At 44.9% G+C, this 22,471-nt stretch overlaps 1 protein-coding gene across 2 annotated transcripts in view; it reads right to left on the reverse strand.

Annotated features, from left to right (window-relative positions):
• Positions 1-16,505, reverse strand: part of tcerg1l (transcription elongation regulator 1 like) — a 17,780-nt gene extending 1,275 nt beyond the window's left edge. The window contains exons 1-14 of one of the 2 annotated variants that reach the window (XM_084040139.1): positions 16,369-16,505; positions 15,826-16,034; positions 12,597-12,683; positions 12,359-12,497; positions 10,768-10,887; positions 7,257-7,399; positions 5,422-5,500; positions 3,750-3,835; positions 3,565-3,656; positions 2,435-2,586; positions 2,112-2,199; positions 1,928-2,030; positions 781-870; positions 567-685 (exon numbers count right to left, since the gene is read on the reverse strand). In XM_084040139.1, coding sequence (XP_083896265.1) covers positions 567-685; positions 781-870; positions 1,928-2,030; positions 2,112-2,199; positions 2,435-2,586; positions 3,565-3,656; positions 3,750-3,835; positions 5,422-5,500; positions 7,257-7,399; positions 10,768-10,887; positions 12,359-12,497; positions 12,597-12,683; positions 15,826-16,020 — 1,493 coding nt within the window. In that variant the 5' untranslated portion in view covers positions 16,021-16,034; positions 16,369-16,505. Of the gene's footprint in view, positions 1-566; positions 686-780; positions 871-1,927; positions 2,031-2,111; positions 2,200-2,434; positions 2,587-3,564; positions 3,657-3,749; positions 3,836-5,421; positions 5,501-7,256; positions 7,400-10,767; positions 10,888-12,358; positions 12,498-12,596; positions 12,684-15,825; positions 16,100-16,368 lie in introns of both variants that reach the window. The other variant, XM_084040140.1, reaches the window with a different exon arrangement.
• Between the last annotated feature and the right edge of the window lie 5,966 nt (positions 16,506-22,471).

A 22,471-nucleotide genomic window follows, 5' to 3' on the forward strand; every position in this document is an offset into this window, starting at 1 on the left:
AAAAAACCAAGACATCCTGAGACTAAAAGAGACGAACTGAGACGGAATGAGAAAACCTGAGACCAAATGAGACTGAACGAGACAAACTGAGATGAAATGAGACTAAATGAGATTAACTACTAAATGAGACAACCTGAGACAAAACGAGACGATCTGAGACTAAATGACACAAACTGAGACTAAACGAGACGAAGTTAGACTAAATGAGTCAACCTGAGACAACCTGAGACAACATGAGACGAACTGAGACTAAATTAGATGAACTGAGACTAAATGAGACACACTGAGACTAAATGAGACAACCTGAGACTAAATGAGAAGAACTGCGACTAAATGAGACGAACTGAGACTAAATGGGACAAACTCCCCATGTAACCCAGACCGACTCCCAGCAGGAATCCTGCAGTCCTAATGGTGACCCTGAACCATGATACCTCATCATGGTTCTTCAAGGTCATCAAGGACTTGTGTTTCTATCAATGTGCTGAGAAGCCAGACTCCACCGTGATCTGGCAGGTAGACAAACCCCTGCTGGTCTCAGGTCAGCTGGACCACTAACATGATACCTGCTGGTGATCTTTGCCTCCTCCAGCAGTTGCTTGAACTCTTCTCTGGCCTTCTGGAGTTTACTCTTCTTCTCCTTGTACTCCTCCTTCACCCTGCTCTTCACAAACTGATCAAACACCTGCACACACAATGACATCATCCAGGTATGACATCAACGCACAAGATGTTTCTACACCACAACAATGCAAATGAATGAAGTTGGTAACAACACACCTGCTTCCTCTGATCTGAGGTCACCAGCAGGTATCGTGGGTCAAACACCATCTTATGGAGCTCCTTGTCCCAGGTGGAGAACGCCGACACCTCAGGACACAGACATAAACACAGACATAAGCACAGACATCAACACAGACGTCAACACAGACAGCAGCACAGACGGCAGCACAGATGTCACAGTCTACATGTACACTGCCCATGAAGTTGGAATATTTTGTTTCCAGACACAATCCTCTGTTTATTCACATTTACATTCAAATTCACATTCACATTTACATTCAAATTTACATTTGCATTCACATTTACATTTAGGGCATTTACTAGATGTTTATATATTAATTAATTCACTAATTTTTGGCTGGGGGGGCAGGGTAGTAGTGGGAGTAGGCGAAGCAGAGTCCAGGGGAACTCTGAACCAACTGGGTCTTGAGTTTCTTACAGAAGATAGGGAGCAACTATGCGGTCCTCACATCAGCAGGAAGATCATTCCACTGTTGTGGCACCAGGAGAAGAGTTGTGACTTGGCTGTGCGACTTTTGCTTGCTCTTAGCGATGGTGGTACCAGCCAGCCAGCCGAGGTGGTTGCGCGGAGTACTCTAGCTGGGGCATGGGGTCTGACTAGCACTTGGAGGTAGGTCGGGGCGATTCCGTTGACAGACTTTTAGGTCAGTACAATGGTCTTGTGTCTGATGCGAGCTGCTACAGGGAGCCAGTGCAGTTTTCGGAAGAGAGGGGTCACATAGGAGAACTTCGGCAGGTTGAATATGAGTCGTGCTGTCGCGTTCTGGAATGCGCTGCAGAGGTTTGATCGCGGAGGCCGGAGTCCAGCCAGGAGCAAGTTGCAGCAGTCGAGGCAGGGAATGACGAGCACTTTGACTACATTTTCCTATTTAAATGCATCAACAATCATCAGGTGCAATGATTTCATTATGTGTCATTACCCAGGTGAAATTACTTCATGCATAACATTTATTTGCCGCTATAAAAAAAAAGTTTACTTTATGTACTTTACTGTATATACACCTCACCTCATATGTGTGTATGTAGTTATGTATTTATATACATTCATATTTACATAGATATTAATATACATAAATATCTATGTAAATATGAATGTATATAAATACATGTTTTTGCCTATTACCCGTCTCTCCAGCATCATTTCCCTGAAATGAGCGATACGCAGCTCCAGGGGGAGGAGCTTAACATCTCCTGGATGGGGGACGAGAGACATTGGTTCCTCTATTCTAGAGAGGGACAGTCAGACAGACAGGTGTGGTTATTTATGACCTTGTCTCTGTTCTGCTCTCTGATTGGGTCACACTCACCTGTTCCTTTTGAAGTTGTGTTCATGTTCATCGCCTTTAGCGTCATTGTTACCATGGAGACCAGGTGATTGACAGCAGGATCGGATGTCTGTCAGAGTTCAGATAAACACTAGTTTTTTTTTTTTTAATTAATGAACAAAAATAGAGTTTAATATTTATAGCTGACAGACAGGTGAGCTAACAAACAGGTGAGATGGTGAGGTGACAGACAGGTGAGGTGACAGACGGGTGAGGTGGCAGACAGGTGAGAGGACAAACCAGTAAGGTGACAGACTGGTGAGGTGTCAAGACAGGTGAGGTGACAGACAGGTGAGGTGACAGACCACTAGGTGCTGTCTTCTTCCTCTTGTGGGGCGGGTCCTCGATGATATGGCTGATGTCTCGACCAATCAGCTCTCCCGGTCTTTCCCAGACAGACAGGTGGATTGTAGGATTGAAGAAGAAGACCCTATCGTCCCCAGTCCATACGACACACCTAAACACACACACAAACACACACACACACACACACACACACACACACACACACACACACACACACACACACACACACACACACACACACACACACACACACACAGCTCAGCTCCCAAAGCATCCATGGTAAAGTGGGTGGGGAACTTGCAGTAGAAGTTGTTTCAGCCTGAGGACAGCTGGAACCTTAAAACGGTGATGTTCTACATTTTACATTCTCGAGCTGCTTTACATCTCAGTGATGCCACATCAATTGATACTTGTTACAGTCTGTGTGTCTTTTCAAAATAAAATTTCCCGGGAAGTTGGGTTAGGCAACAAAAGGACTTAGTTGGGTTGAAGAAAAGAGCTAGTTTGACTTTAACTTGACTAACGAGTCATTTGGTATTAATACATCGTCATGGTAACTGAACAGGAGAACCACAGTCTTTCTGGTCAGTGACTGTGATATTAATATATCGTCATATTAATACGTCATCATGGTAACTGAACAGGAGAACCAAAGCCTACATGGTCAGTAATGGTGATATTAATACGTTGTCATGGTAACTGAACAGGAGAACCACTGTCTACCTGGTCAGTGATGGTGATGTTAATACGTCGTCATGGTAACTGAACAGGAGAACCACTGTCTACCTGGTCAGTGATGGTGATGTCAATACGTCGTCATGGTAACTGAACAGAAGAACCACAATCTACATGGTCAGTGATGGTGATATTAATACGTTCCTGCCATTGGCTGGTGACAGTGAATATTAACGACTATAACAAACTCCACATTGATGTAACTGTGTCGACCTCTGAACAACAAACAAAGACAGACAGACAAACAACAGCTGTTTAAACACAAGCACTCTGTTGGTCTGATCGTTCATGGTTGTCATGGTAACACGGCTAGAGAAGGCGAGGTAAAGGAGGAGCAGCGCTGGCGAGTTAAAACATCGGTAATCATCAATGTGAAAGACAGAGCAGCGGTTACCATGGCGACCCTGGAACAGGTGTGGAGGCGACAGGACGTTTGTCTTTCCTTCCCTCGTCCTCCTCGTCTCCTTCTGCAGACACACCAACACACTGCAGCACGCACATACACACACACACACACACACACACGTCAGACTAACCTGATCTGAGGACAGTTTCAAGAGATTTAAAGCTTTATTTCACCTTCTTGTTGTCGTCCGTCGTCGTCTCCGTCCTCAGCAGTAACGCGCCTCCATAATGTACTTTACCTCCACTCATCCCTCGCTTCTCTGACCACAACAAACAAACTTTATTTAAACTGCTGAGAGAAACAAAGCACATCATTATTAATGATGAATCTATATTATTACCAGATCTATCAATCAGTGATAAGACCAACTGAACTACTCCATGTCCACTGGAGACAGAACTGGGAGACATTCAGCTTTGGAGCTTGAACTACATTGGAACTGGACCGGAACAACACCAGCAGCAATGTTCTTTTTAGTAAGCAGTGGCTTCCTTCGTGGTGTCCTGCCGTAGATACCCTGCTTGTTCAATGTTATACATATTGTCGACTCATAAACAGAGATGTTAGCCAGTTCCAATGAAACCTACAAATCTTTGGCTGTCATTCGGGTTTGTTTCTTTACCTCATTAATGAGTCTTCATTGTGCTCTTGGTGTCATTTTGACTGGGCGCCCATTTCTTGGTAGAGTAGCAACAGTGCCAAAGTGTCTCCATTTGTAGATTGTTTGCCTAACTGCAGACTGGTGAATTTCTAAAGTCTTTGAAATAACTTTGTAACCCTTGCCAGCTATATGTAAATCAACAATTCTTCTTCCTCTGAAAGCTCTTTTTGGCGAGGCATGGCTCACATAAGCGTGTTTTTCTGGTGCAGAGCCAATTCCAAAAGTTTGAGGGTTTTTTATCGGTCAAAGTAGCTGTAGTCCACACCTCCAAACTAAACGAGACTCCAGTTGTGCTAAAACCTGACTCCAATTAGCTTTTTTGAAGTCATTAACTCAAGGGTTCACATACTTTTTCCACCAGCACTTTGGCTATAGATTTTGTTTGGCTGTTCTCAATACATAGACATGAAAGTTAAAAAAATATGTTATTATTTCAGACACATTATATTTCTCAATAGCCTTGACTTGGATGAAGATCAGATTTACATTTTATGACAAATTATATATATATATATATATATAAATACATCTATACCACATGCCTGGCCTCACCAGCAGGCATCATATCTTGAACGTTATCTCTTTTGGTTTTGTCGAGTTCGTCAGTACCAATAACAAAGGAACATCTTCTTCACTTTGACTTCATACATTCTTCAGTTACAATGTTTCTGTGAGAATAAACTGATTCAACGTGACATATTAGGAGAGTTCCTGCAGCCAGACATCCAGAAGATGAAACATTGTGGCAGCAGACACATGATCATGTGACTGTGATGTCAGAAACCATCTGTGACATCATGACGATGATGCAGACTAACATAACCCCGAGATAACCTGATGTGACCCTGGTTTCTAGTTAAACTAGTCCTGGTGACACATTTAACACCATTAAAGAGTTGATAAAACCAGATACATCATCTTTTTATGAACACATTTTTTACTCATTCTTTGCCCACAATGCACCTGTTCCTATGACAGATGTGTTATGCTGGTAACAAATCATATAGAAGCTACAGATGACTTCACTCATCAGTTTCATACTACTTTTTAAAACACATGCAACAGAACTCCCGAAGACCTGGAGAAACCTGGAGACACATTGATAAACCTGGAGACACCTGGAACAGCACGTTAATGTCTTGTCTGTGTTTGTGTCAGTTTCAACAAGTGAACCACAGACTTACTTTGTCGGTAGTTTGTCAGCAGAGTGAATCTGGAAGAATAATGTGAAGAGAAGAAGGAGGGATGAATTTCCTTCATCACCTGAAGAAGAAGAGGTATTAAAGGGGGTCAAATTAACAGACAGAACGACAGACAGGCAGACAGACAGACAGACAGAGTCACCAGGGCAGGTAATACAGGCCACCTATCAATGCAGAGCTGAGAGGGAGAGATATAAAATACACTCTGCTGTAAAAGGGAGGGACGGTTTCAAATCATTATGTCTCCTTTCCGCATGGACCCGCCTGTCTCTCTACTATTGTCCTGCTTTGTAGCATGAGAGACCACTATATCAGTGACAATGGTGCTGGGATAGGCTTCTTCCCAGCTCATAGCCCTGGTCAAACCCTCCAACCAGCCTGACTACTACACCTCTGGACCTTTAGGCAGTCCTGTCGAGAGCTTGTGGTCGGTATTCTCTCTCAGACTCTTCTGTAGTAGAATGGTTGGTTGGATGGATGGTTGGTTGGTTGTTTGGTTGGTTGGTTGGTTGGATGGTTGGCAGGGTGGATGGAAGGATGATTGGTTGGTTGGTTGGTTGCTTGGTTGCTTGGTTGCTTGGTAGAATGGATGGATGGATGGCTGGTCAGATGGATGGTTGGGGTGGTTGCTTGGTTGGGTGGTTGGTTGGTTGGTAGGTTGGATGGATGGTTGGTTGGTTGGATGGATGGTTGGTTGCTGGTTTGGTGGTTGGTTGGTAGATCGGATGGATGGTTGGTTGGATGGATGATTGGTTGGATGGATGAATAGATGGATGGGTGGATGGTTTGTTGGTTGGTTGGTTAGTTGGATGGATGGTTGGTTGGATGGATGGATGTTTGGTTGGATGAATGGATGTTTGGTTGGACGGACGGATGGATGAATAGATGGATGGGTAGATGGATGGATGGATGGATGGATGGATGGTTGGTTGGATGGATGGTTGGTTGCTGGTTTGGTGGTTGGTTGGTAGATCGGATGGATGGTTGGTTGGATGGATGTAGTTGTAGCTGTAGTTTTTTTAACCCAAAATGTGTGCACAGACAAAGGCCTGGAAGTGATGATAGTTTGGATGGGTTGGATGAATAGATGGATGGGTGGATGGTTGGTTGGTTGGTTGGTTGGTTGGTTGGTTGGTTGGTTGAATGGATGGCTGGATGGATGGATGGATGGATGGTTGGTTGGTTGGTTGGTTGGTTGGATGGATGGATGGATGGATGGATGGATGGATGGATGGATGGATGGATGGATGGATGGATGGATGGATGGATGGTTGGTTGGTTGCTGGTTGGGTGGTTGGTTGTTAGATTGGATGGATGGATGGTTGGTTGGATGGACGGACGGATGGATGAATAGATGGATGGATGGTTGGTTGTTTGAATGGATGGATGATGGATGGATGGTTGGTTGGTTGGTTGGATGGATAGTTCACTTTACTACTAGTGCTAATACTTCTATTACTGCTAAAGTACTAATACTACAAATACTACCTACACCCAATCCAGATGAACCCCAGATCCTGGTCTGTTCTAGATTTCTGCCTAAAGTCTGTTAACACAGTGTTTTCTCTCCACTAGGTGGTGCTGTAACTCTTGCTACTGGTGATGTTGGGACTCATGAAGACCCTGATCTCTGTCATAGTCCTGAGCCTGGTCTAGTCCTGCTCTATGTTGAGATAGCTGTTTAAATACAGTTTATTTGAATTGTGTGAATCCCTTGGAGTGACCTTGGAGTGACCTTGGTGTATGAAAGGTGATATACAAATAAAACCTGCCTCCACATTCTGGATGGCATCCAAAATAAACTCAATGTAATGTACCTGTGTGGGCGGAGTCAGTCTTCTCCCGAGGCCAGTGTTTGGTTGTGACCATGCTCCTCTACGCTGCTGATTGGTTAAAACAATAGGCCAGACCTCATTGTCCCGATGTATGTGAAGCCCTGCCCACTTCCAGAAAGTTCCAGCTACAGGATGAAATCAGAATTTCAGCGGTTTGTACATTCGGTTTGATAAAAACTTGAAAATCACCAGATGAAATTAAAGAACCAACATGGAAGATTAATTGGGACATAATAACAAACAATGTGATCACCAAACTAACAATCATCGTAGTTGTGTATGTACATAAGGGGCGAGGGAGGTTTGGTGCAGCGCTGTACCGGACCATTGACTCAAGACTTTAGCGGTCTGTCTACATCCAGTACCTCACCATGGTCATGACATTCTTCTGTCAGTCCAGAAAGGTGGGATCCCAGAGGTATCTGGATGCTTGGAGCACACAGGCGTGGTCACTCAGCTTATCAGGGAAGCCAGGGAGAACAAGGGGGACCTGGCTGTACTGTGGCTGGACCTCGCAAATGCCTATGGATCCATACCCCACAAGCTAGTTGAAGAGGCACTGAACCGGCATCACATCCCAAAGAAGTTCAGAGACCTAATCCTGGACTATTACACCAAATTCCATCTGAGGGTCTCCTCCGGAACAACAACCTCCAGCTGGCATAAACTTGAGAAGGGAATTATCACTGGCTGTACCATCTCGGTCATCCTCTTTGCACTCGCCATGAACATGCTGGTGAAATCTGCGGAGGTGCAGTGTAGGGGGCCCCTCTCAAAGTCTGGAGTTCGACAGCCACCCATCCGAGCCTTCATGGACGACCTGACAGTGACCACTACATCTGTCCCAGGCTGCAGGTGGATTCTGAACGGCCTTCAGGAGCTGATGTCCTGGGCTCGTATGAACTTCAAGCCGGCTAAATCAAGGTCCCTCGTGCTGAAGAAAGGGAAGGTTACTGACAAGTTCTGCTTCTCACTTGGCACCACCAAGATACCATCACTGATAGAGGAACCTGTGAAAAGCCTGGGGAAGGTGTTCAACTGCAGCCTGAGAGATGTAGCCTCCACAAAAGCGACCAACCAAGACCTGGAGACCTGGCTTGCCGTGGTGGACAAGTCTGGCCTCCCGGGCAAGTTCAAGGCCTGGATTTACCAGCACGGTATTCTCCCTCGCATCCTCTGGCCCCTTTTGGTGTATGAAGTCCCCATTTCAACGGTGGAAGGCTTTGAGATGAGGGTAAGCAGGTTTTTGCGCAGGTGGTTGGGACTGCCGCGAAGTCTGAGCAGCATCGCTCTATACGGGAAGAACAACAAGCTGAAGCTCCCCATCAGCAGCTTGAGTGAGGAGTTCATAGTGGCGCGGTCCAGGGAGGTCCTACAATATCGTGACTCCAGCGATCCAAAGGTTGCCCAAGCTGGGATTGAGGTCAGGACAGGGCGGAAGTGGAGGGCTGCCAAGGCTGTGGAGGATGCGGAGTCAAGGTTACGGCAAAAGGTGTTGGTGGGCACAGTGGCACAGGGGAGAGCTGGTCTAGGTAGCGGAAGAACACCTCGCTACGACAAGGCGCAAGGGAAAGAGAGGAGGTCGTTGATCCTCGACGAGGTGCGTGCAGGGGTTGAGGAGAAGCGAGCCTGTCAGATGGTTGGGATGCGGCAACAGGGCGCCTGGACAAGATGGGAGCAAGCAGCGGAGCGCAAGGTCACATGGACGGAGCTCTGGAAGGCAGAACCCCATAGGATAAAATTCCTGATTCAGGCTGTTTACGATGTGTTGCCAAGTCCCTCCAACCTCTTCACCTGGGGAAAGGTGGAGACACCAGCATGTCCCCTCTGCCTGAGGAAAGCAACGTTGGAGCACATTCTCAGCTGCTGTCCAAAAGCCCTGGGCGAAGGGCGTTACCGCTGGCGACATGACCAGGTTCTTAAAGCCATAGCGGATTCCATCTGCAGTGGAGTTAGCCACAGCAAGAGCCTCCGCCCAGTGAAGACCACCGCTTTTGTCGGAGCAGGGGAGAAGTCAACACCAGCTGCCCGGAACACCTCTTCTGGCTTGTTGGCAACGGCGCGGGATTGGGAGCTGTCGGTTGATCTGGGTAAGCAGCTGAAGTTCCCAGAAGTTGTTGCCGTAACAACATTAAGGCCAGACATTGTGCTCACTTCAGTAGCCTCCAAGCAGGTAATCCTCTTGGAGCTCACAGTGCCTTGGGAGGACCGTATCGAGGAGGCCAATGAAAGGAAGAGAGCGAAGTACTCCCAGCTTGTGGAGGATTGCCGAAGCAATGGGTGGCGAGCGATATGTCAACCTATCGAAGTGGGATGTCGAGGGTTTGTGGGCCAATCCCTCTGCAGGGCCTACAGAATGCTTGGCATCACTGGGGTCAGCCAGCGAAGGGCCATCAAGTTGGCCACTGATGCTGGAACAGAAGTGGCATCAAGGTGGCTGTGGATCAGGAGGGGAGAGGCGTGGCATGTAGGGCAGTAGCGCTACCTGGACACAAGCTGGGACTTGATCACCCCGGCTGGGTCGCCTAGGGGAGGGGGTATGATTGTTGAAAGACCCGAAACCCCCTATGAACCTAGGTTACATCACTGATGATGTGTCCAGGTGCACCAGATGGTGTATCTAAAATCTGGATGCCTCTCATTAGATGCCTCCTACTTTTATTTAGACACCACCTCCCTTTAGACGCCTCCTCCCTTTAAACGCCTCCCTTTCGATGATGCCTCCCTTTAGATGCCTCCTTGGGAAGACCCAGAATAAGAGGGATTATATATCCTGTGTAACCTGGCAACGCCTCAAGCTCCAGGAGGAGCAGGGAAGTGTTGCTGGGAAGAGGGAGGTCTGTATTGAAGACTGCTGCCCACCCCCCCCCCCCCCCTGCCCCCCCACCCAGGTCAGAGGAGGAACTATTACTGATCCATCAATAATCATCAATGTGGCATCAATATGAGAACCAGCAGCTGTCGGTTATTTTCATGTTTATATAATGAATATGAACTTCATGACTTTCTTTCAGATTTAAAATTTAAAACTACAGCAGTTTATCCTTTTGTTCATGTTTTATTCACATCGCTAATTTATTAATCATCAGGGAGGAACACGAGAAAAACACTCATAATAAATGAACTAAATGTGATGAACAAGAGAAGGAAAAGCAGAGATTATATTACATAGTGTAAAATGAGATTAGAAGAATCCAGATGGATCGGGATCCAGATCCAGTAAGGGTGTCACTCTGCTGCCGCAGTCTAAATATGGTCACTTCCTTCACTGGTTGAAAAATCTAAGATGGCGACAGACAATCTGTCAAATGCAAGGCTTCAAAACCGTAGTCTGCAAACCACCGTGTCACCATACCAGCTTCCACTCCTCATACACGGTCTTCATGTTCACATTAATGCTGACGCGACACACTGATCATCACTCTAATCAGCTCTTATCAATAGTTATTGATCTGATCAGTGACTTGCTGAGGAGGAGAGGAACCAGACCAACCTGTTGGAGGAAGGGTGAGGAGAGGAGACGCAGGGAGGAGGTTCAAAGGGACGGAGGAAGAGCAGGACCAGTCCTCTGGCTCCATGGTTCTGGTCTTTGTTGACTTTCTTCTGAGACCACCTGGACACAGAGACACGTGTTGGTCTGGATCTCCATCAAGTCCTCCCTGAAGGGGCACTAGATAGCTCAGTGGTAGAGTTGGCGCCCCATGTACCGAGGCCCCACTGCAGTGGCCCTGGGTTTAAATCTGACCGGCGGGCCTTCCTGCATGTCGTCACCATCTCTCCCCCCTATCAGTCTCAGACACTGTCCTCTCTCAATAAAATGCAAAAAGGCCCCAGAAAATAATCTAAAAAAGAACCTGAAAACCAAATAACTTCTTGACCTCTCATCTAGCAGCGCCCCTTCTAGTACTGCCCCTTCTAGCACAACCCCTTTTAGTACCGCCCCTTTTAGTACCGCCATTTCTAGCATCTGGAACTCTAGTACGCCGCCTTATAGTAGTGGCCCCTTCTACCACTGACCCCCGCGTAGCACCGGGACCACATGTAGCACCACCCTGGTGTAGCACCTGGACCACATGTGGCACTGCCCCTCGTGTATCATCGGCTGTCTTGAAGCGTTGAGACCATGTCCAGCACCGCCCCTCTGTAGCACCGGGACCACACGTAGCACCGGCCCTCGTGTGGCACCGGGAACACGTCCAGCACTGCACCCAGCACTGAAACAGTTCCAGTCTAGGGGAGTTAGTTCGAGTCTAGGGGAGTCAGTTCCAGTCTAGGGGAGTCAGGTCCAGTCTAGGGGAGTCCGGTCCAGTCCAGGAGAGTCAGGTCCAGTCCCGTCCAGCAGCAGTAGCAGACAGACGTCTCACTTGTTGATTCCTCTGTGATGAATCAACCTTTCTCTTCTGATTTTCATATTAAAAACATGTAAAATGTAAACTGCGTTTTTCTTCAGACTTCATCAGAAACACATCTGCTGCCCCAGTTAGTTCTGAAGCAGCAGAAATGTCCCATCATGCTCCACTGGGTGATTTTAAATTGACCAGTCATCTTCATATTACATTTGACAGCAGTGTGTGTGTGTGTGTGTCTGTGTGTGTGTGTGTGTGTGTGTGTGTGTGTGTGTGTGTGTGTGTGTGTGTGTGTGTGTGTTTGTCTCAGCAGAAACAAAACACACATTCACTCTCTGAACAGCCAGCCACACAGCCAATCAGCTCCCAGCAACAGCCACTGTTGTCATGGTAACATGGCAAATGTCAATGCAGTATCCCCAAAACACAACTGGCCACCAAAGGTTGCTGGTTCGATTCCAGCTGACAGCAGAATAAAGGCAGCTGATTGGACGCCTTTCCTGAGAAATAAAAATACCTAGACCAAAAATAGCCCCGCCTCCATCTGAAGTTGACTGATCTGATTGGATTAACTATCTGTTGACCAGGTGTGACAGAACATGCTGCTAATGATCTGAAAGGACGCCCAAGTGTACCGATGACGGGTATCAGTATCATCTCAATTATCTCAAAAACGTGAAAAATCAGATGATTTTGATCTCTCAACCAGTTGAAAGAATGGCCTGTAGCTCCGCACACCTGTGTCAGGTAATCTCTTAACAGAGAGACGATTGGACGACAGCTGCAGGCGTGTCCTGGGGGTGTGTCTTTCAGGCCACAGGTTGATATGATTGGTCAGGAGGAGTGGTTTGTCTCTCCTCTGGAACACGCCCACTTCCTGTGAACATGTTAGCCTGTTAGAATCATGCTAATGTCAATATGTGTGTGTGTGTGTGTGTGTGTGTGTGTGTGTGTGTGTGTGTGTGTGTGTGTGTACCTCGGGGAAAGGATGAGGAGGATGAAGAGGTGACGAGCAATAGACTGCCGGAATAAGGGGAACCATTTCAACAGCTGGACGTTCCCACTGAAATAACATATATAGGGTTTTTATCTGATAGAACCACAGGCACTCTTGGAAAGAACCAGTAGAACCACATAAAGAACTAGTAGTATATAAAGAAACACTAGAAACACATACAAGGAAATGTGAAAGGACAGGTCGAGCCACATCAGTGGGAAATACAAACCAGTGAAACCACACGACGAACTGGTATGAAAAGAACAGATAGAACCACACAAAGAACTCATAGGATATAAAGAATACAATGAATTTGGAGATTACTGAAATTATTTTCTGGGAAGCTTTTGGGGCAGAGGTGAAGATAAGGAGTATGTACCTTGTTTGCTTTAGGTAATTAATAACTAAGTAATAATCTAACCAGCCCATCTGGTTCACTCTTTAGTGGTGGTATGCAATGCAGCATGCTTTCAACTAGCTCAATGTAAACCTGGCTCATCGTTATTTGATCGTCAGAGCAACGGACATAGTTTAAAGATAGTTTGCACATAGGTGGATAGGTCAAACAATTACAGGACTTTCACCCAGGAGACCGCTGTACATATTTCACTTTTAGCATGAAACTAACAGTTAAACATTTACATTTTACCACATCCATCATTAGGGATGTTTATCGTTAGTCACATGGACAAGACTTTCACCCAGGATGGGAACAGGTCACTCGTCACATCCACAATCAGTTCCCCGTGAACAGTAGTGGACTCAGGGGCTCTGATTAGGATCCTTCTGGATGCCTCCCTTTAAGGCGGGTGCACACCGCACCGACTGCCCGACTCGCGTCGGTAAATGAAGTCGGGCTACTTAATATGGCCGACTCGAATGGCGGATTACACATTTGAATCGGCTGAAATAAACGCAGACGTGGGCCGATTCGAGCGACCACACCAAGGAGACTCATGTCACGGACGCCGACTCTCTCAAAGACGCCGATTTTCGGTCCGGTGTGGACCCGCCTTTAGAGTTAAGAGGTTCCTCCGGTGACTGTCCAAATACAGCCCACCCGAGTCCCCAAACTTTCTATTCTGCAACAGGTCCCTTTAAAAAGGAGAAAAGAGCTGAAGACAAAGATCTCTGAACATCCGGACCTCGTTGACAAGTTGGAGACTAAGACAAAGATCTCTGAACATCCGGATCTTGTCAACAAGTTGAAGACAAAGATCTCTGAACATCCGGATCTTGTCAACGAGTTGAAGACAAAGATCTCTGAACATCCAGATCTTGTCAACGAGTTGAAGACGAAGACAAAGATCTCTGAACATCCAGATCTTGTCAACAAGTTAAAGACGAAGACAAAGATCTCTGAACATCCGGATCTTGTCAACGAATTGAAGACGAAGACAATGATCTCTGAACATCCGGATCTTGTCAACGAATTGAAGACGAAGACAATGATCTCTGAACGTTCCAGATCTTGTCAACAAGACAAAGACAACGATCTCTGAACACTCTGGATCTTGTCAACAAGACAAAGACAAAGATCTCTGAACATCCAGATCTTGTCAACGAGTTGAAGACGAAGACAAAGATCTCTGAACATCCGGATCTTGTCAACGAGTTGAAGACAAAGATCTCTGAACATCCGGATCTTGTCAACGAATTGAACACGAAGACAAAGATCTCTGAACGTTCCAGATCTTGTCAACAAGACGAAGACAACGATCTCTGAACACTCTGGATCTTGTCAACAAGACAAAGACAAAGACCTCTGAACATCCAGATCTTGTCAACGAGTTGAAGACGAAGACAAAGATCTCTGAACATTCGGATCTTGTCAACGAGTTGAAGACGAAGACAAAGATCTCTGAACATCCGGATCTTGTCAACGAGTTGAAGACAAAGATCTCTGAACATCCGGATCTTGTCAACGAATTGAACACGAAGACAAAGATCTCTGAACGTTCCAGATCTTGTCAACAAGACGAAGACAATGATCTCTGAACCTTCTGGATCTTGTCAACAAGACGAAGACAACAATCTCTGAACTTTCCAGATCTTGTCAACAAGCCGAAGACAACGATATCTGAACACTCCGGATCTTGTCAACAAGACAAAGACAAAGATCTCTGAACATCCAGATCTTGTCAACAAGTTCAAGATGAAGACAAAGATCTTTGAACATCCGGTTCTTGTCAATGACTTAAAGACAAAGATCCCAGAAAATCCAGATCTAGTCAACAAGATGAAGACGAAGACAAAGATCTCTGAACATCCGGTTCTTGTCAATGAGTTAAAGACCAAGATCTCTGAACATTCCAGATCTTGTCAACAAGACGAAGACAACTATCTCTAAACTTTCCAGATCTTGTCAACAAGACGAAGACAACAATCTCTGAACACTCTGGATCTTGTCAGCAAGATGAAGACAAAGATCTCTGAACATTCGGATCTTGTCAATGAGTTAAAGACGAAGACAAAGATCTCTGAACATCCAGATCTTGACAACAAGTTGAAGAGGAAGACAAAGATCTCTGAACATCCGGATCTTGTCAACGAGCTGAAGAACTTCAGGAGTATTAAAACACTTCATATCCGGACCAAAACATTCATCATATTCGTCTGTAAATGTATAAAATGATTAGGTCCAGACTTCTCTGCAGGTTCACACATTTTAAACATATTATGAAGAGTTTGTAAGTTTTAGTTCAGTTTGTGAAGCTGATTAGCTTTCTTAGTTCAGTACAAACAAACTTTAAAGAGAAATCCTATAAAAAAATGTCTGCTGATAAGATGTTAAACTGTCAGAAAGAATGAGAGGAGCTGCATCAGATAATTAACATGCCACCAATAATTAACAGACAATTATTCCCGTTGCCCTCAGGGATCATTAAAGTTTCAGCTCATCTTCAGACTGCAGCAGGAGAACCGACATGAGAGACCCTTTAGATAAGACGACTGACGACAAAGTAATGACTTCAACGGATTTCATCATGAAACACAGAGTCAGTAATGTGGTGACTAACGACTCACTAAACATGACACCATGATTTAATGATTTCACTGTTAAAGCAGATGAGGATTATGGGTTATCTACACTATTCGATCAACCGAAATCAGAACCATCAACCCGCTAAGTTCTGGATTCAGAATCAAAGTGAAATCTTAGGCTAAATCAATTCTAGAGACTTCCGTTGTGTCGGGTGTGTGTTACCTGTATCAGCAGTTCAGGTATCCACATAGTTGGGGGGTAGAACGCCAGAGGGGGCGTGGCCTGATATGTCCCTCCTGACCAGGTGGTCATCCAAAGCCAGTGGGGGGCGGGGTCACTGCTGAAGGACAGCCAGGGAGCCGTGGTGGTTACCATGCCAACTGGCTGACCTTTAAACCTCAAGAGCGGCAGCATCATGATGAGACCACCACCTGAGAGACCGAGGAGATTAATGGATCGGGATGGTACCGGCTGAACTCAAATACCCAGCATGCCTCTGTGTTAACAGCAAAAGTAAAATAAAACATCTGAGTTTCTTTCAAATCAAAGGAGAAAAAGATGAAAGTAAGAAGAAGAGATGATGGAAGATGAAGAATAAAGACGAGCTGAGTCATCAGAGCGGCTGAATGAACAACACACAGAAAACTACAACAAGCAGCTGTTACACTGACACACATGATCACCAATACTACTACATGGATACTGCAGCTGGGTCCCGGGAACCCTCCTTGGTCCGCTCACGTCCGGATCGCTGGACTCCCTCACCTGCAGCTCTCGGAGGTCTTCACTGAGGTCCTCAGACCACCATAACTCCGTAAAGGTGAAAGTGAAACACAGCGGAGCGGCGTCACATTAAACGGCAGCAGAGAGACTCGTTTGTGTCCGACACACACGGAGAGCTACGCGAAGCCTGGAGGGAGAGGAAATACCGGAGAGAGAGGGGGGGAGGGAGAGGGAGAGGGAGGGAGAGGGAGGGAGAGAGACAGAGAGATGGAGAGAGAGAGAGAGAGAGAGAGAGAGAGACACACACACACACACAGAGAGCGAGAGAGGGAGGGGAGAGGGAAAGAGAGGGAGGGGAGAGAGAGGGAGAGAGAGACAGAGAGAGAGGGGGAGAAACACAGAGAGGGGGAGAGGGATCCGGTCACGGAGTCTCTCTCTCTCTCTCTCTCTCTCTCTCTCTCTCTCTCTCTGTGTCTCCCTCTCTCCCCCTCTCTCTCTCCCCTCTCTCTGTCTCTCTCCCTCCCTCCCTCTCTCTCTCCCCCTCTGTGTGTGCTTCTCTCTGTCTCTCCCCCCCCTCTCTCTCCCCCCCCCCCCCCCCCCCCACTCCCCCCATCTCTCTCCAAAACGATTTAAACTACGGTAAATGGTGCCGCTCTCAGATCAAAGAGCAGCCTCCTTGTTAAATGTGTCTGTGTGCATGTGTGTGCGCTTGTGTGTGCGCTTGTGTGTGTGTATGTGTGCACGTACAGTGCTGGCCAAAAGTATTGGCACCCCTGCAATTCTGTCAGATAATGCTCAATTTCTCCCAGAAAATGATTGCAATTACAAATGTTTTGATATTAAAATGTTCATTTCTTTTGTCTTCAATGGAAAACCACAAAAAGAATTGTCAAAAAGCCAAATTGGATATAATTCCACACAAAACATAAAAAAGGGGGTGGACAAAAGTATTGGCACCATTTGAAAAATCATGTGATGCTTCTCCAATTTGTGTCATTAACAGCACCTGTTACTTACCTGTGGCACATAACATGTGGTGGCAATAACTAAATCACACTTGCAGCCAGTTAAAATGGATTAAAGTTGACTCAACCTCTGTCCTGTGTCCTTGTGTGTACCACATTGAGCATGGAGAAAAGAAAGAAGACCAAAGAACTGTCTGAGGACTTGAGAAGCAAAATTGTGAGGAAGCATGGGCAATCTCAAGGCTACAAGTCCATCTCCAAAGACCTGAATGTTCCTGTGTCTACCGTGCGCAGTGTCATCAATACGTTTAAAGCCCATGGCACTGTGGCTAACCTCCCTAGATGTGGACGGAAAAGAAAAATTGACGAGAGATTTCAACGAAAGATTGTGCGGATGGTGGATAAAGAACCTCGACTAACATCCAAACAAGTTGAAGCTATCTTGCAGTCCGAGGGTACAACAGTGTCAACCCGTACTATCCGTCGGCGTCTGAATGAAAAGGGACTCTATGGTAGGATACCCAGGAAGACCCCACTTCTGACCCAGAGACATAAAAAAGCCAGGCTGGAGTTTGCCAAAACTTACCTGAGAAAGCCACAAACGTTTTGGAAGAATGTTCTCTGGTCAGATGAGACAAAAGTAGAGCTTTTTGGGAAAAGGCATCAACATAGAGTTTACAGGAGAAAAAACGAGGCCTTCAAAGAAAAGAACACGGTCCCCACAGTCAAACATGGCGGAGGTTCCCTGATGTTTTGGGGTTGCTTTGCTGCCTCTGGCACTGGACTGCTTGACCGTGTGCATGGCATTATGAAGTCTGAAGACTACCAACAAATTTTGCAGCATAATGTAGGGCCCAGTGTGAGAAAGCTGGGTCTCCCTCAGAGGTCATGGGTCTTCCAGCAGGACAATGACCCAAAACACACTTCAAAAAGCACTAGAAAATGGTTTGAGAGAAAGCACTGGAGACTTCTAAAGTGGCCAGCAATGAGTCCAGACCTGAATCCCATAGAACACCTGTGGAGGGATCTCAAAATGGCAGTTTGGAGAAGGCACCCTTCAAATCTCAGGGACCTGGAGCAGTTTGCCAAAGAAGAATGGTCTAAAATTCCAGCAGAGCATTGTAAGAAACTCATTGATGGTTACCGGAAGCGGTTGTTCGCAGTTATTTTGTCTAAAGGTTGTGCTACCAAGTATTAGGCTGAGGGTGCCAATACTTTTGTCCCGCCCATTTTTGGAGTTTTGTGTAAAATGATAATTGATTTGACTTTTTTTCCCATTCTCTTTTGTGTTTTTTCATTGCAAGCAAAATAAATGAAGATATTAATACCAAAGCATTTGTAATTGCAATCATTTTCTGGGAGAAATTGAGCATTATCTCACAGGATTGCAGGGGTGCCAATACTTTTGGCCAGCACTGTATGCATGCGTAGGCGTGTGTGCCAATATCAAACGATATGTTGTTAATTTGAATTTAATCCGGATCTTGAAATCAACAAGTTAAATTCCGGCACACGTCCACCTGAATGTGGTCTACACATAATCCCTCAGAGACCAGGAAGTCCACCTAGATGGTCATCAATCAATCCAAAACGAAGCAGATGTGTTTCATGACCATGTTGGAGCACGTATGTAAAACGATAAATCACTTAGAGTTTTTATCAGATGGTCTGAGAGCGTGGTTTACATCGGGGTCCCTGACAGAACAAAAGCATCATACTCACCGGAGGGGGTGCCGGCCGTCAGGAAGACATGCTTGTTGTCAGGGACGCTCAACTGATCCAGGTCTGGAGCGAGGTCTCCCTGGCAGGCCTGAAGACGAGCCGGGATGAGCTGTTAGACCGGGATAAAAACGTATCCCGTTAAACGCTATCATGTTTTCACGTGTTGAATGCTCCATCAGGTGTTGAAACTCATCAATAATTAATTCTCATATATTTCTGATAAAAGTCTGACAATCATTTCATTCGGACCGAATAAACTGATTGGCCGAGCTTCCTGCCTGTCATCTGTCGCAGCGTCGCCTGCACAGTCACGGCTTGCAAGTCGTGCGCCTATCTGGCAGAGCAGCAGAGCGGTAGAGCGGTCTGTGAGAGATAGCAAGGAACGGCAAAGAACTGACGATGACCGACCAAGGCGAGCCGCCACTTCCACCCCCAGCTGCTCCCTACTTTTATTTGGCCGAAAATTATGCATTTGACTGTAAACAAACAGGCGATGAAATACAATAATTACGAGAATAACGTTAACAGTAGTTTGTCAGACTACAAAGGTAACTAAACGTTACGAGGGCATTTTATTTTATACCACATATAGAATAGAATATTATTAATTAATGTTTTTTTTGTTTTCACTTACCGGTGCCTCTGAATCTGACTCCATTGACCTGTCACTTGCGCTTCTCACATTCACCGCATGCGTCGTCGGAGGAGGGAGCGTCAGAGGTCAGAGGGTGGGTCTTTGGAGGGAGGCGAAATTGTTCATGTTCGAATTTTTTCTAAGTGCTGTGTGAAATGCCAAAAAGGTAAGAATTGCTTTAAAAGCTAGTGTTTGTACGTTTTAAATGCTATAGTGTGTTTTTTATGTGTCAAATGGTATCGTGCATTTTTATGTGTGAAATGCTATCATGTGTTTTCATGTGTTAAATGCTATCATGTGTTTTACCATGTTTAATGTTATCACGTGTTTATTCGTATAAAATGCTATCATGTGTTAAATGCTACGGTGTATTTTTACGTGTTAATTGCTACAGCGTTTGTGTTAAATGCTACAGTATTTTTACATGTTCAATGCAACCATGTTTTTACTTGTTAAATGCTACAGTGTGCTTTTTACGTGTTAAATGCCATCATGCGTATTCAAGCAATTATGCTATCGTGTGTTTTCACGTATAAAATGCTATTGTGTTTTGACGTGTTGAATGCTATTTTGTGTTTATGTGTTAAATGCTACAGTGTGTTTTACATGTTAAATGCTAATGTGTGTTATCACATGTTACATTCTATTGTGTTTTCACGCGTTAAATGCTATCATGTGTTTTCACGTGTTAAATGTTATCACGTGTTTATTCGTATAAAATGCTATCATGTGTTTTCACGTGTTAAATGCTACAGTATTTTTACGTGTTAAATGCTACCATGTTTACGTGTTATATGCTACAGTGTTTTTATGTGTTAAATGCTACAGTCTATTTTTACTTGTTAATTGCGACACTGTTTTTTATGTGTTAAATGCTACAGTATTTTTACATGTTAAATACTACCGTGTTTTTACGTGTTAAATGCTACAGTGTGTTATTACATGTTAAATGCCATTGTGCGTCTTCACGCAATTATACTATCATGTGTTTTCACGTGTTAAATGTCTTTTCACGTATAAAATGCTATCGTGTTTTTTAATGTGTTAAAATGCTATCGTGTGTTTTCACGTGTTAAATGCTAGTGTTTTCACATGTTGAATGCTATTTCGTGTGTTTGTGTTAAACGCTACAGTTTTTTTTTTTTTCATGTTAAATGATATTGTGTTTTTACATGTGTACTGCTACAGTGTTTTTGTGTTAAATGCTACAGTGCAAGTTTACATGTTAAATGCTACCGCGTGCTTTTACATGTTAAATACTGATGTGTGTTATCACGTGTAAATGCTATCGTGTGTTTTTACGTGTTAAATGCAACAGTGTTTCTTATGTAAATGCTATAGTGTGTTTTTACGTGTTAAATGCTACAGTGTTTTTTACATGTTAACTGCTAGTGTGTTTTTATCTGTTAAATGCTACAGTGTGTTTTTATTCCACATATTTATATGAACAAAAAATTGGTTGAGGTGGTTTCAGGACAGAAACTGTGACTTTCAGGCCTTCAGAAGATTAACAGTGTTTTTCACGTTTTTTTTTCACGGCTGAGCTCATTCAATTAATTCAGATTAGCAGCGGATATCAGAACATTTACCACATGTTTTATGTATAAGTGCTAATCCCTGGTGGAGGTGTAAATGAGACGGTGAAACACAGCTTTGACTAAAATAAACACAACATGTGATGAAGTTCAATGAACAAATAATTACAAGGGAAGTAGGACAGATAAATACAGAGGAGCGCTCTGATTGGCTGGTTGTTATTCCACAATAAGAGGACTGGCCCTGAGGCTGGAGTGAAAATAACTGAGGTAGCTCATTGTGAATCAGACCTGCAATGAAAACCAGACTTGTAACCAAAACTAGACCTGGGACCAAAATCCCAATCTGGGACCAAAAGCCAGAGATGCGACCAAAACTTAGATCTGGGACCAAAAACCAGACCTCTGATCTAAAACCAGACCTTTCCTGACCTTGACTGGTGTGAAAGGTCTGGTAGCCCAAATCCTTTTGGTCCTGCTGGGTTCCAGGTGAACCTGATCAATGACTAATAATTAATGAGAGAACCTGAAAGGCTCCAGGCTGTTGTAATCTTTACCATTCCTGTGTAGTAGTAGTTGTAGTAGTAGTGGTAGTAGCAGTATAGTAGTAGTAGCAGAAGCAGTTGTAGTAGTATTAGTAATAGTAGAAGTAACAGTAGCAATAGTAGAACTTAGTAGTAGAAGTAGTACCACATGAAGAAGAATCAATAGCCTTCATTGAATAAAACATTTTTTAAATGTTTTTTTACAAGCAAATACAAGAACAATATAGCCTAGTTGGCAACATAAATGTATAATCTGCAATAAAAATGCAGATTAAACATGTTCTTGTCAGGGTTGTCAGTTTTGTTTTTTCTCCTCTCTGTTTTAGTTATATCTTCCCCCGGTCCGGGTGCAGCTCTGAGCTCCCTCGCTTTGATTGCTGGCGCACCTGTACACAATCTCATCAATCGGATCACCGGTGGTGCGTGTACTTAAGGTCGGCTCTCGGTTCAAGCCGACGTTCCCCTACGTGGTAACATGCATAGGGTTTAGAGATTTCGAGTTGTCAATCGTCTGTTTCCTGGTTGTGGAGCTTTTGCCTGTTTTCTTTTGTTACTTTGCCTTGTCATCTTTTTCATCGAGGGATTTTGCACTTTAATTGCATTAATAAAGGCTGTTTTTTCATTTCTATCTCCTGGTGGCCGAGCATTGTGGGTCTAAACTTCCTGGGAAACCATGACAGTCCTAGGTTGTCTACGGTTACCAGTAGTGGCTGTATTTCCGATTGGGGCCCTGTGTTCACTCTC

This window comes from Eutrigla gurnardus (genome assembly GCF_963514095.1).
Source record: "Eutrigla gurnardus genome assembly, chromosome: 22".
NCBI classification, from domain to species: Eukaryota; Metazoa; Chordata; class Actinopteri; order Perciformes; family Triglidae; genus Eutrigla; species Eutrigla gurnardus.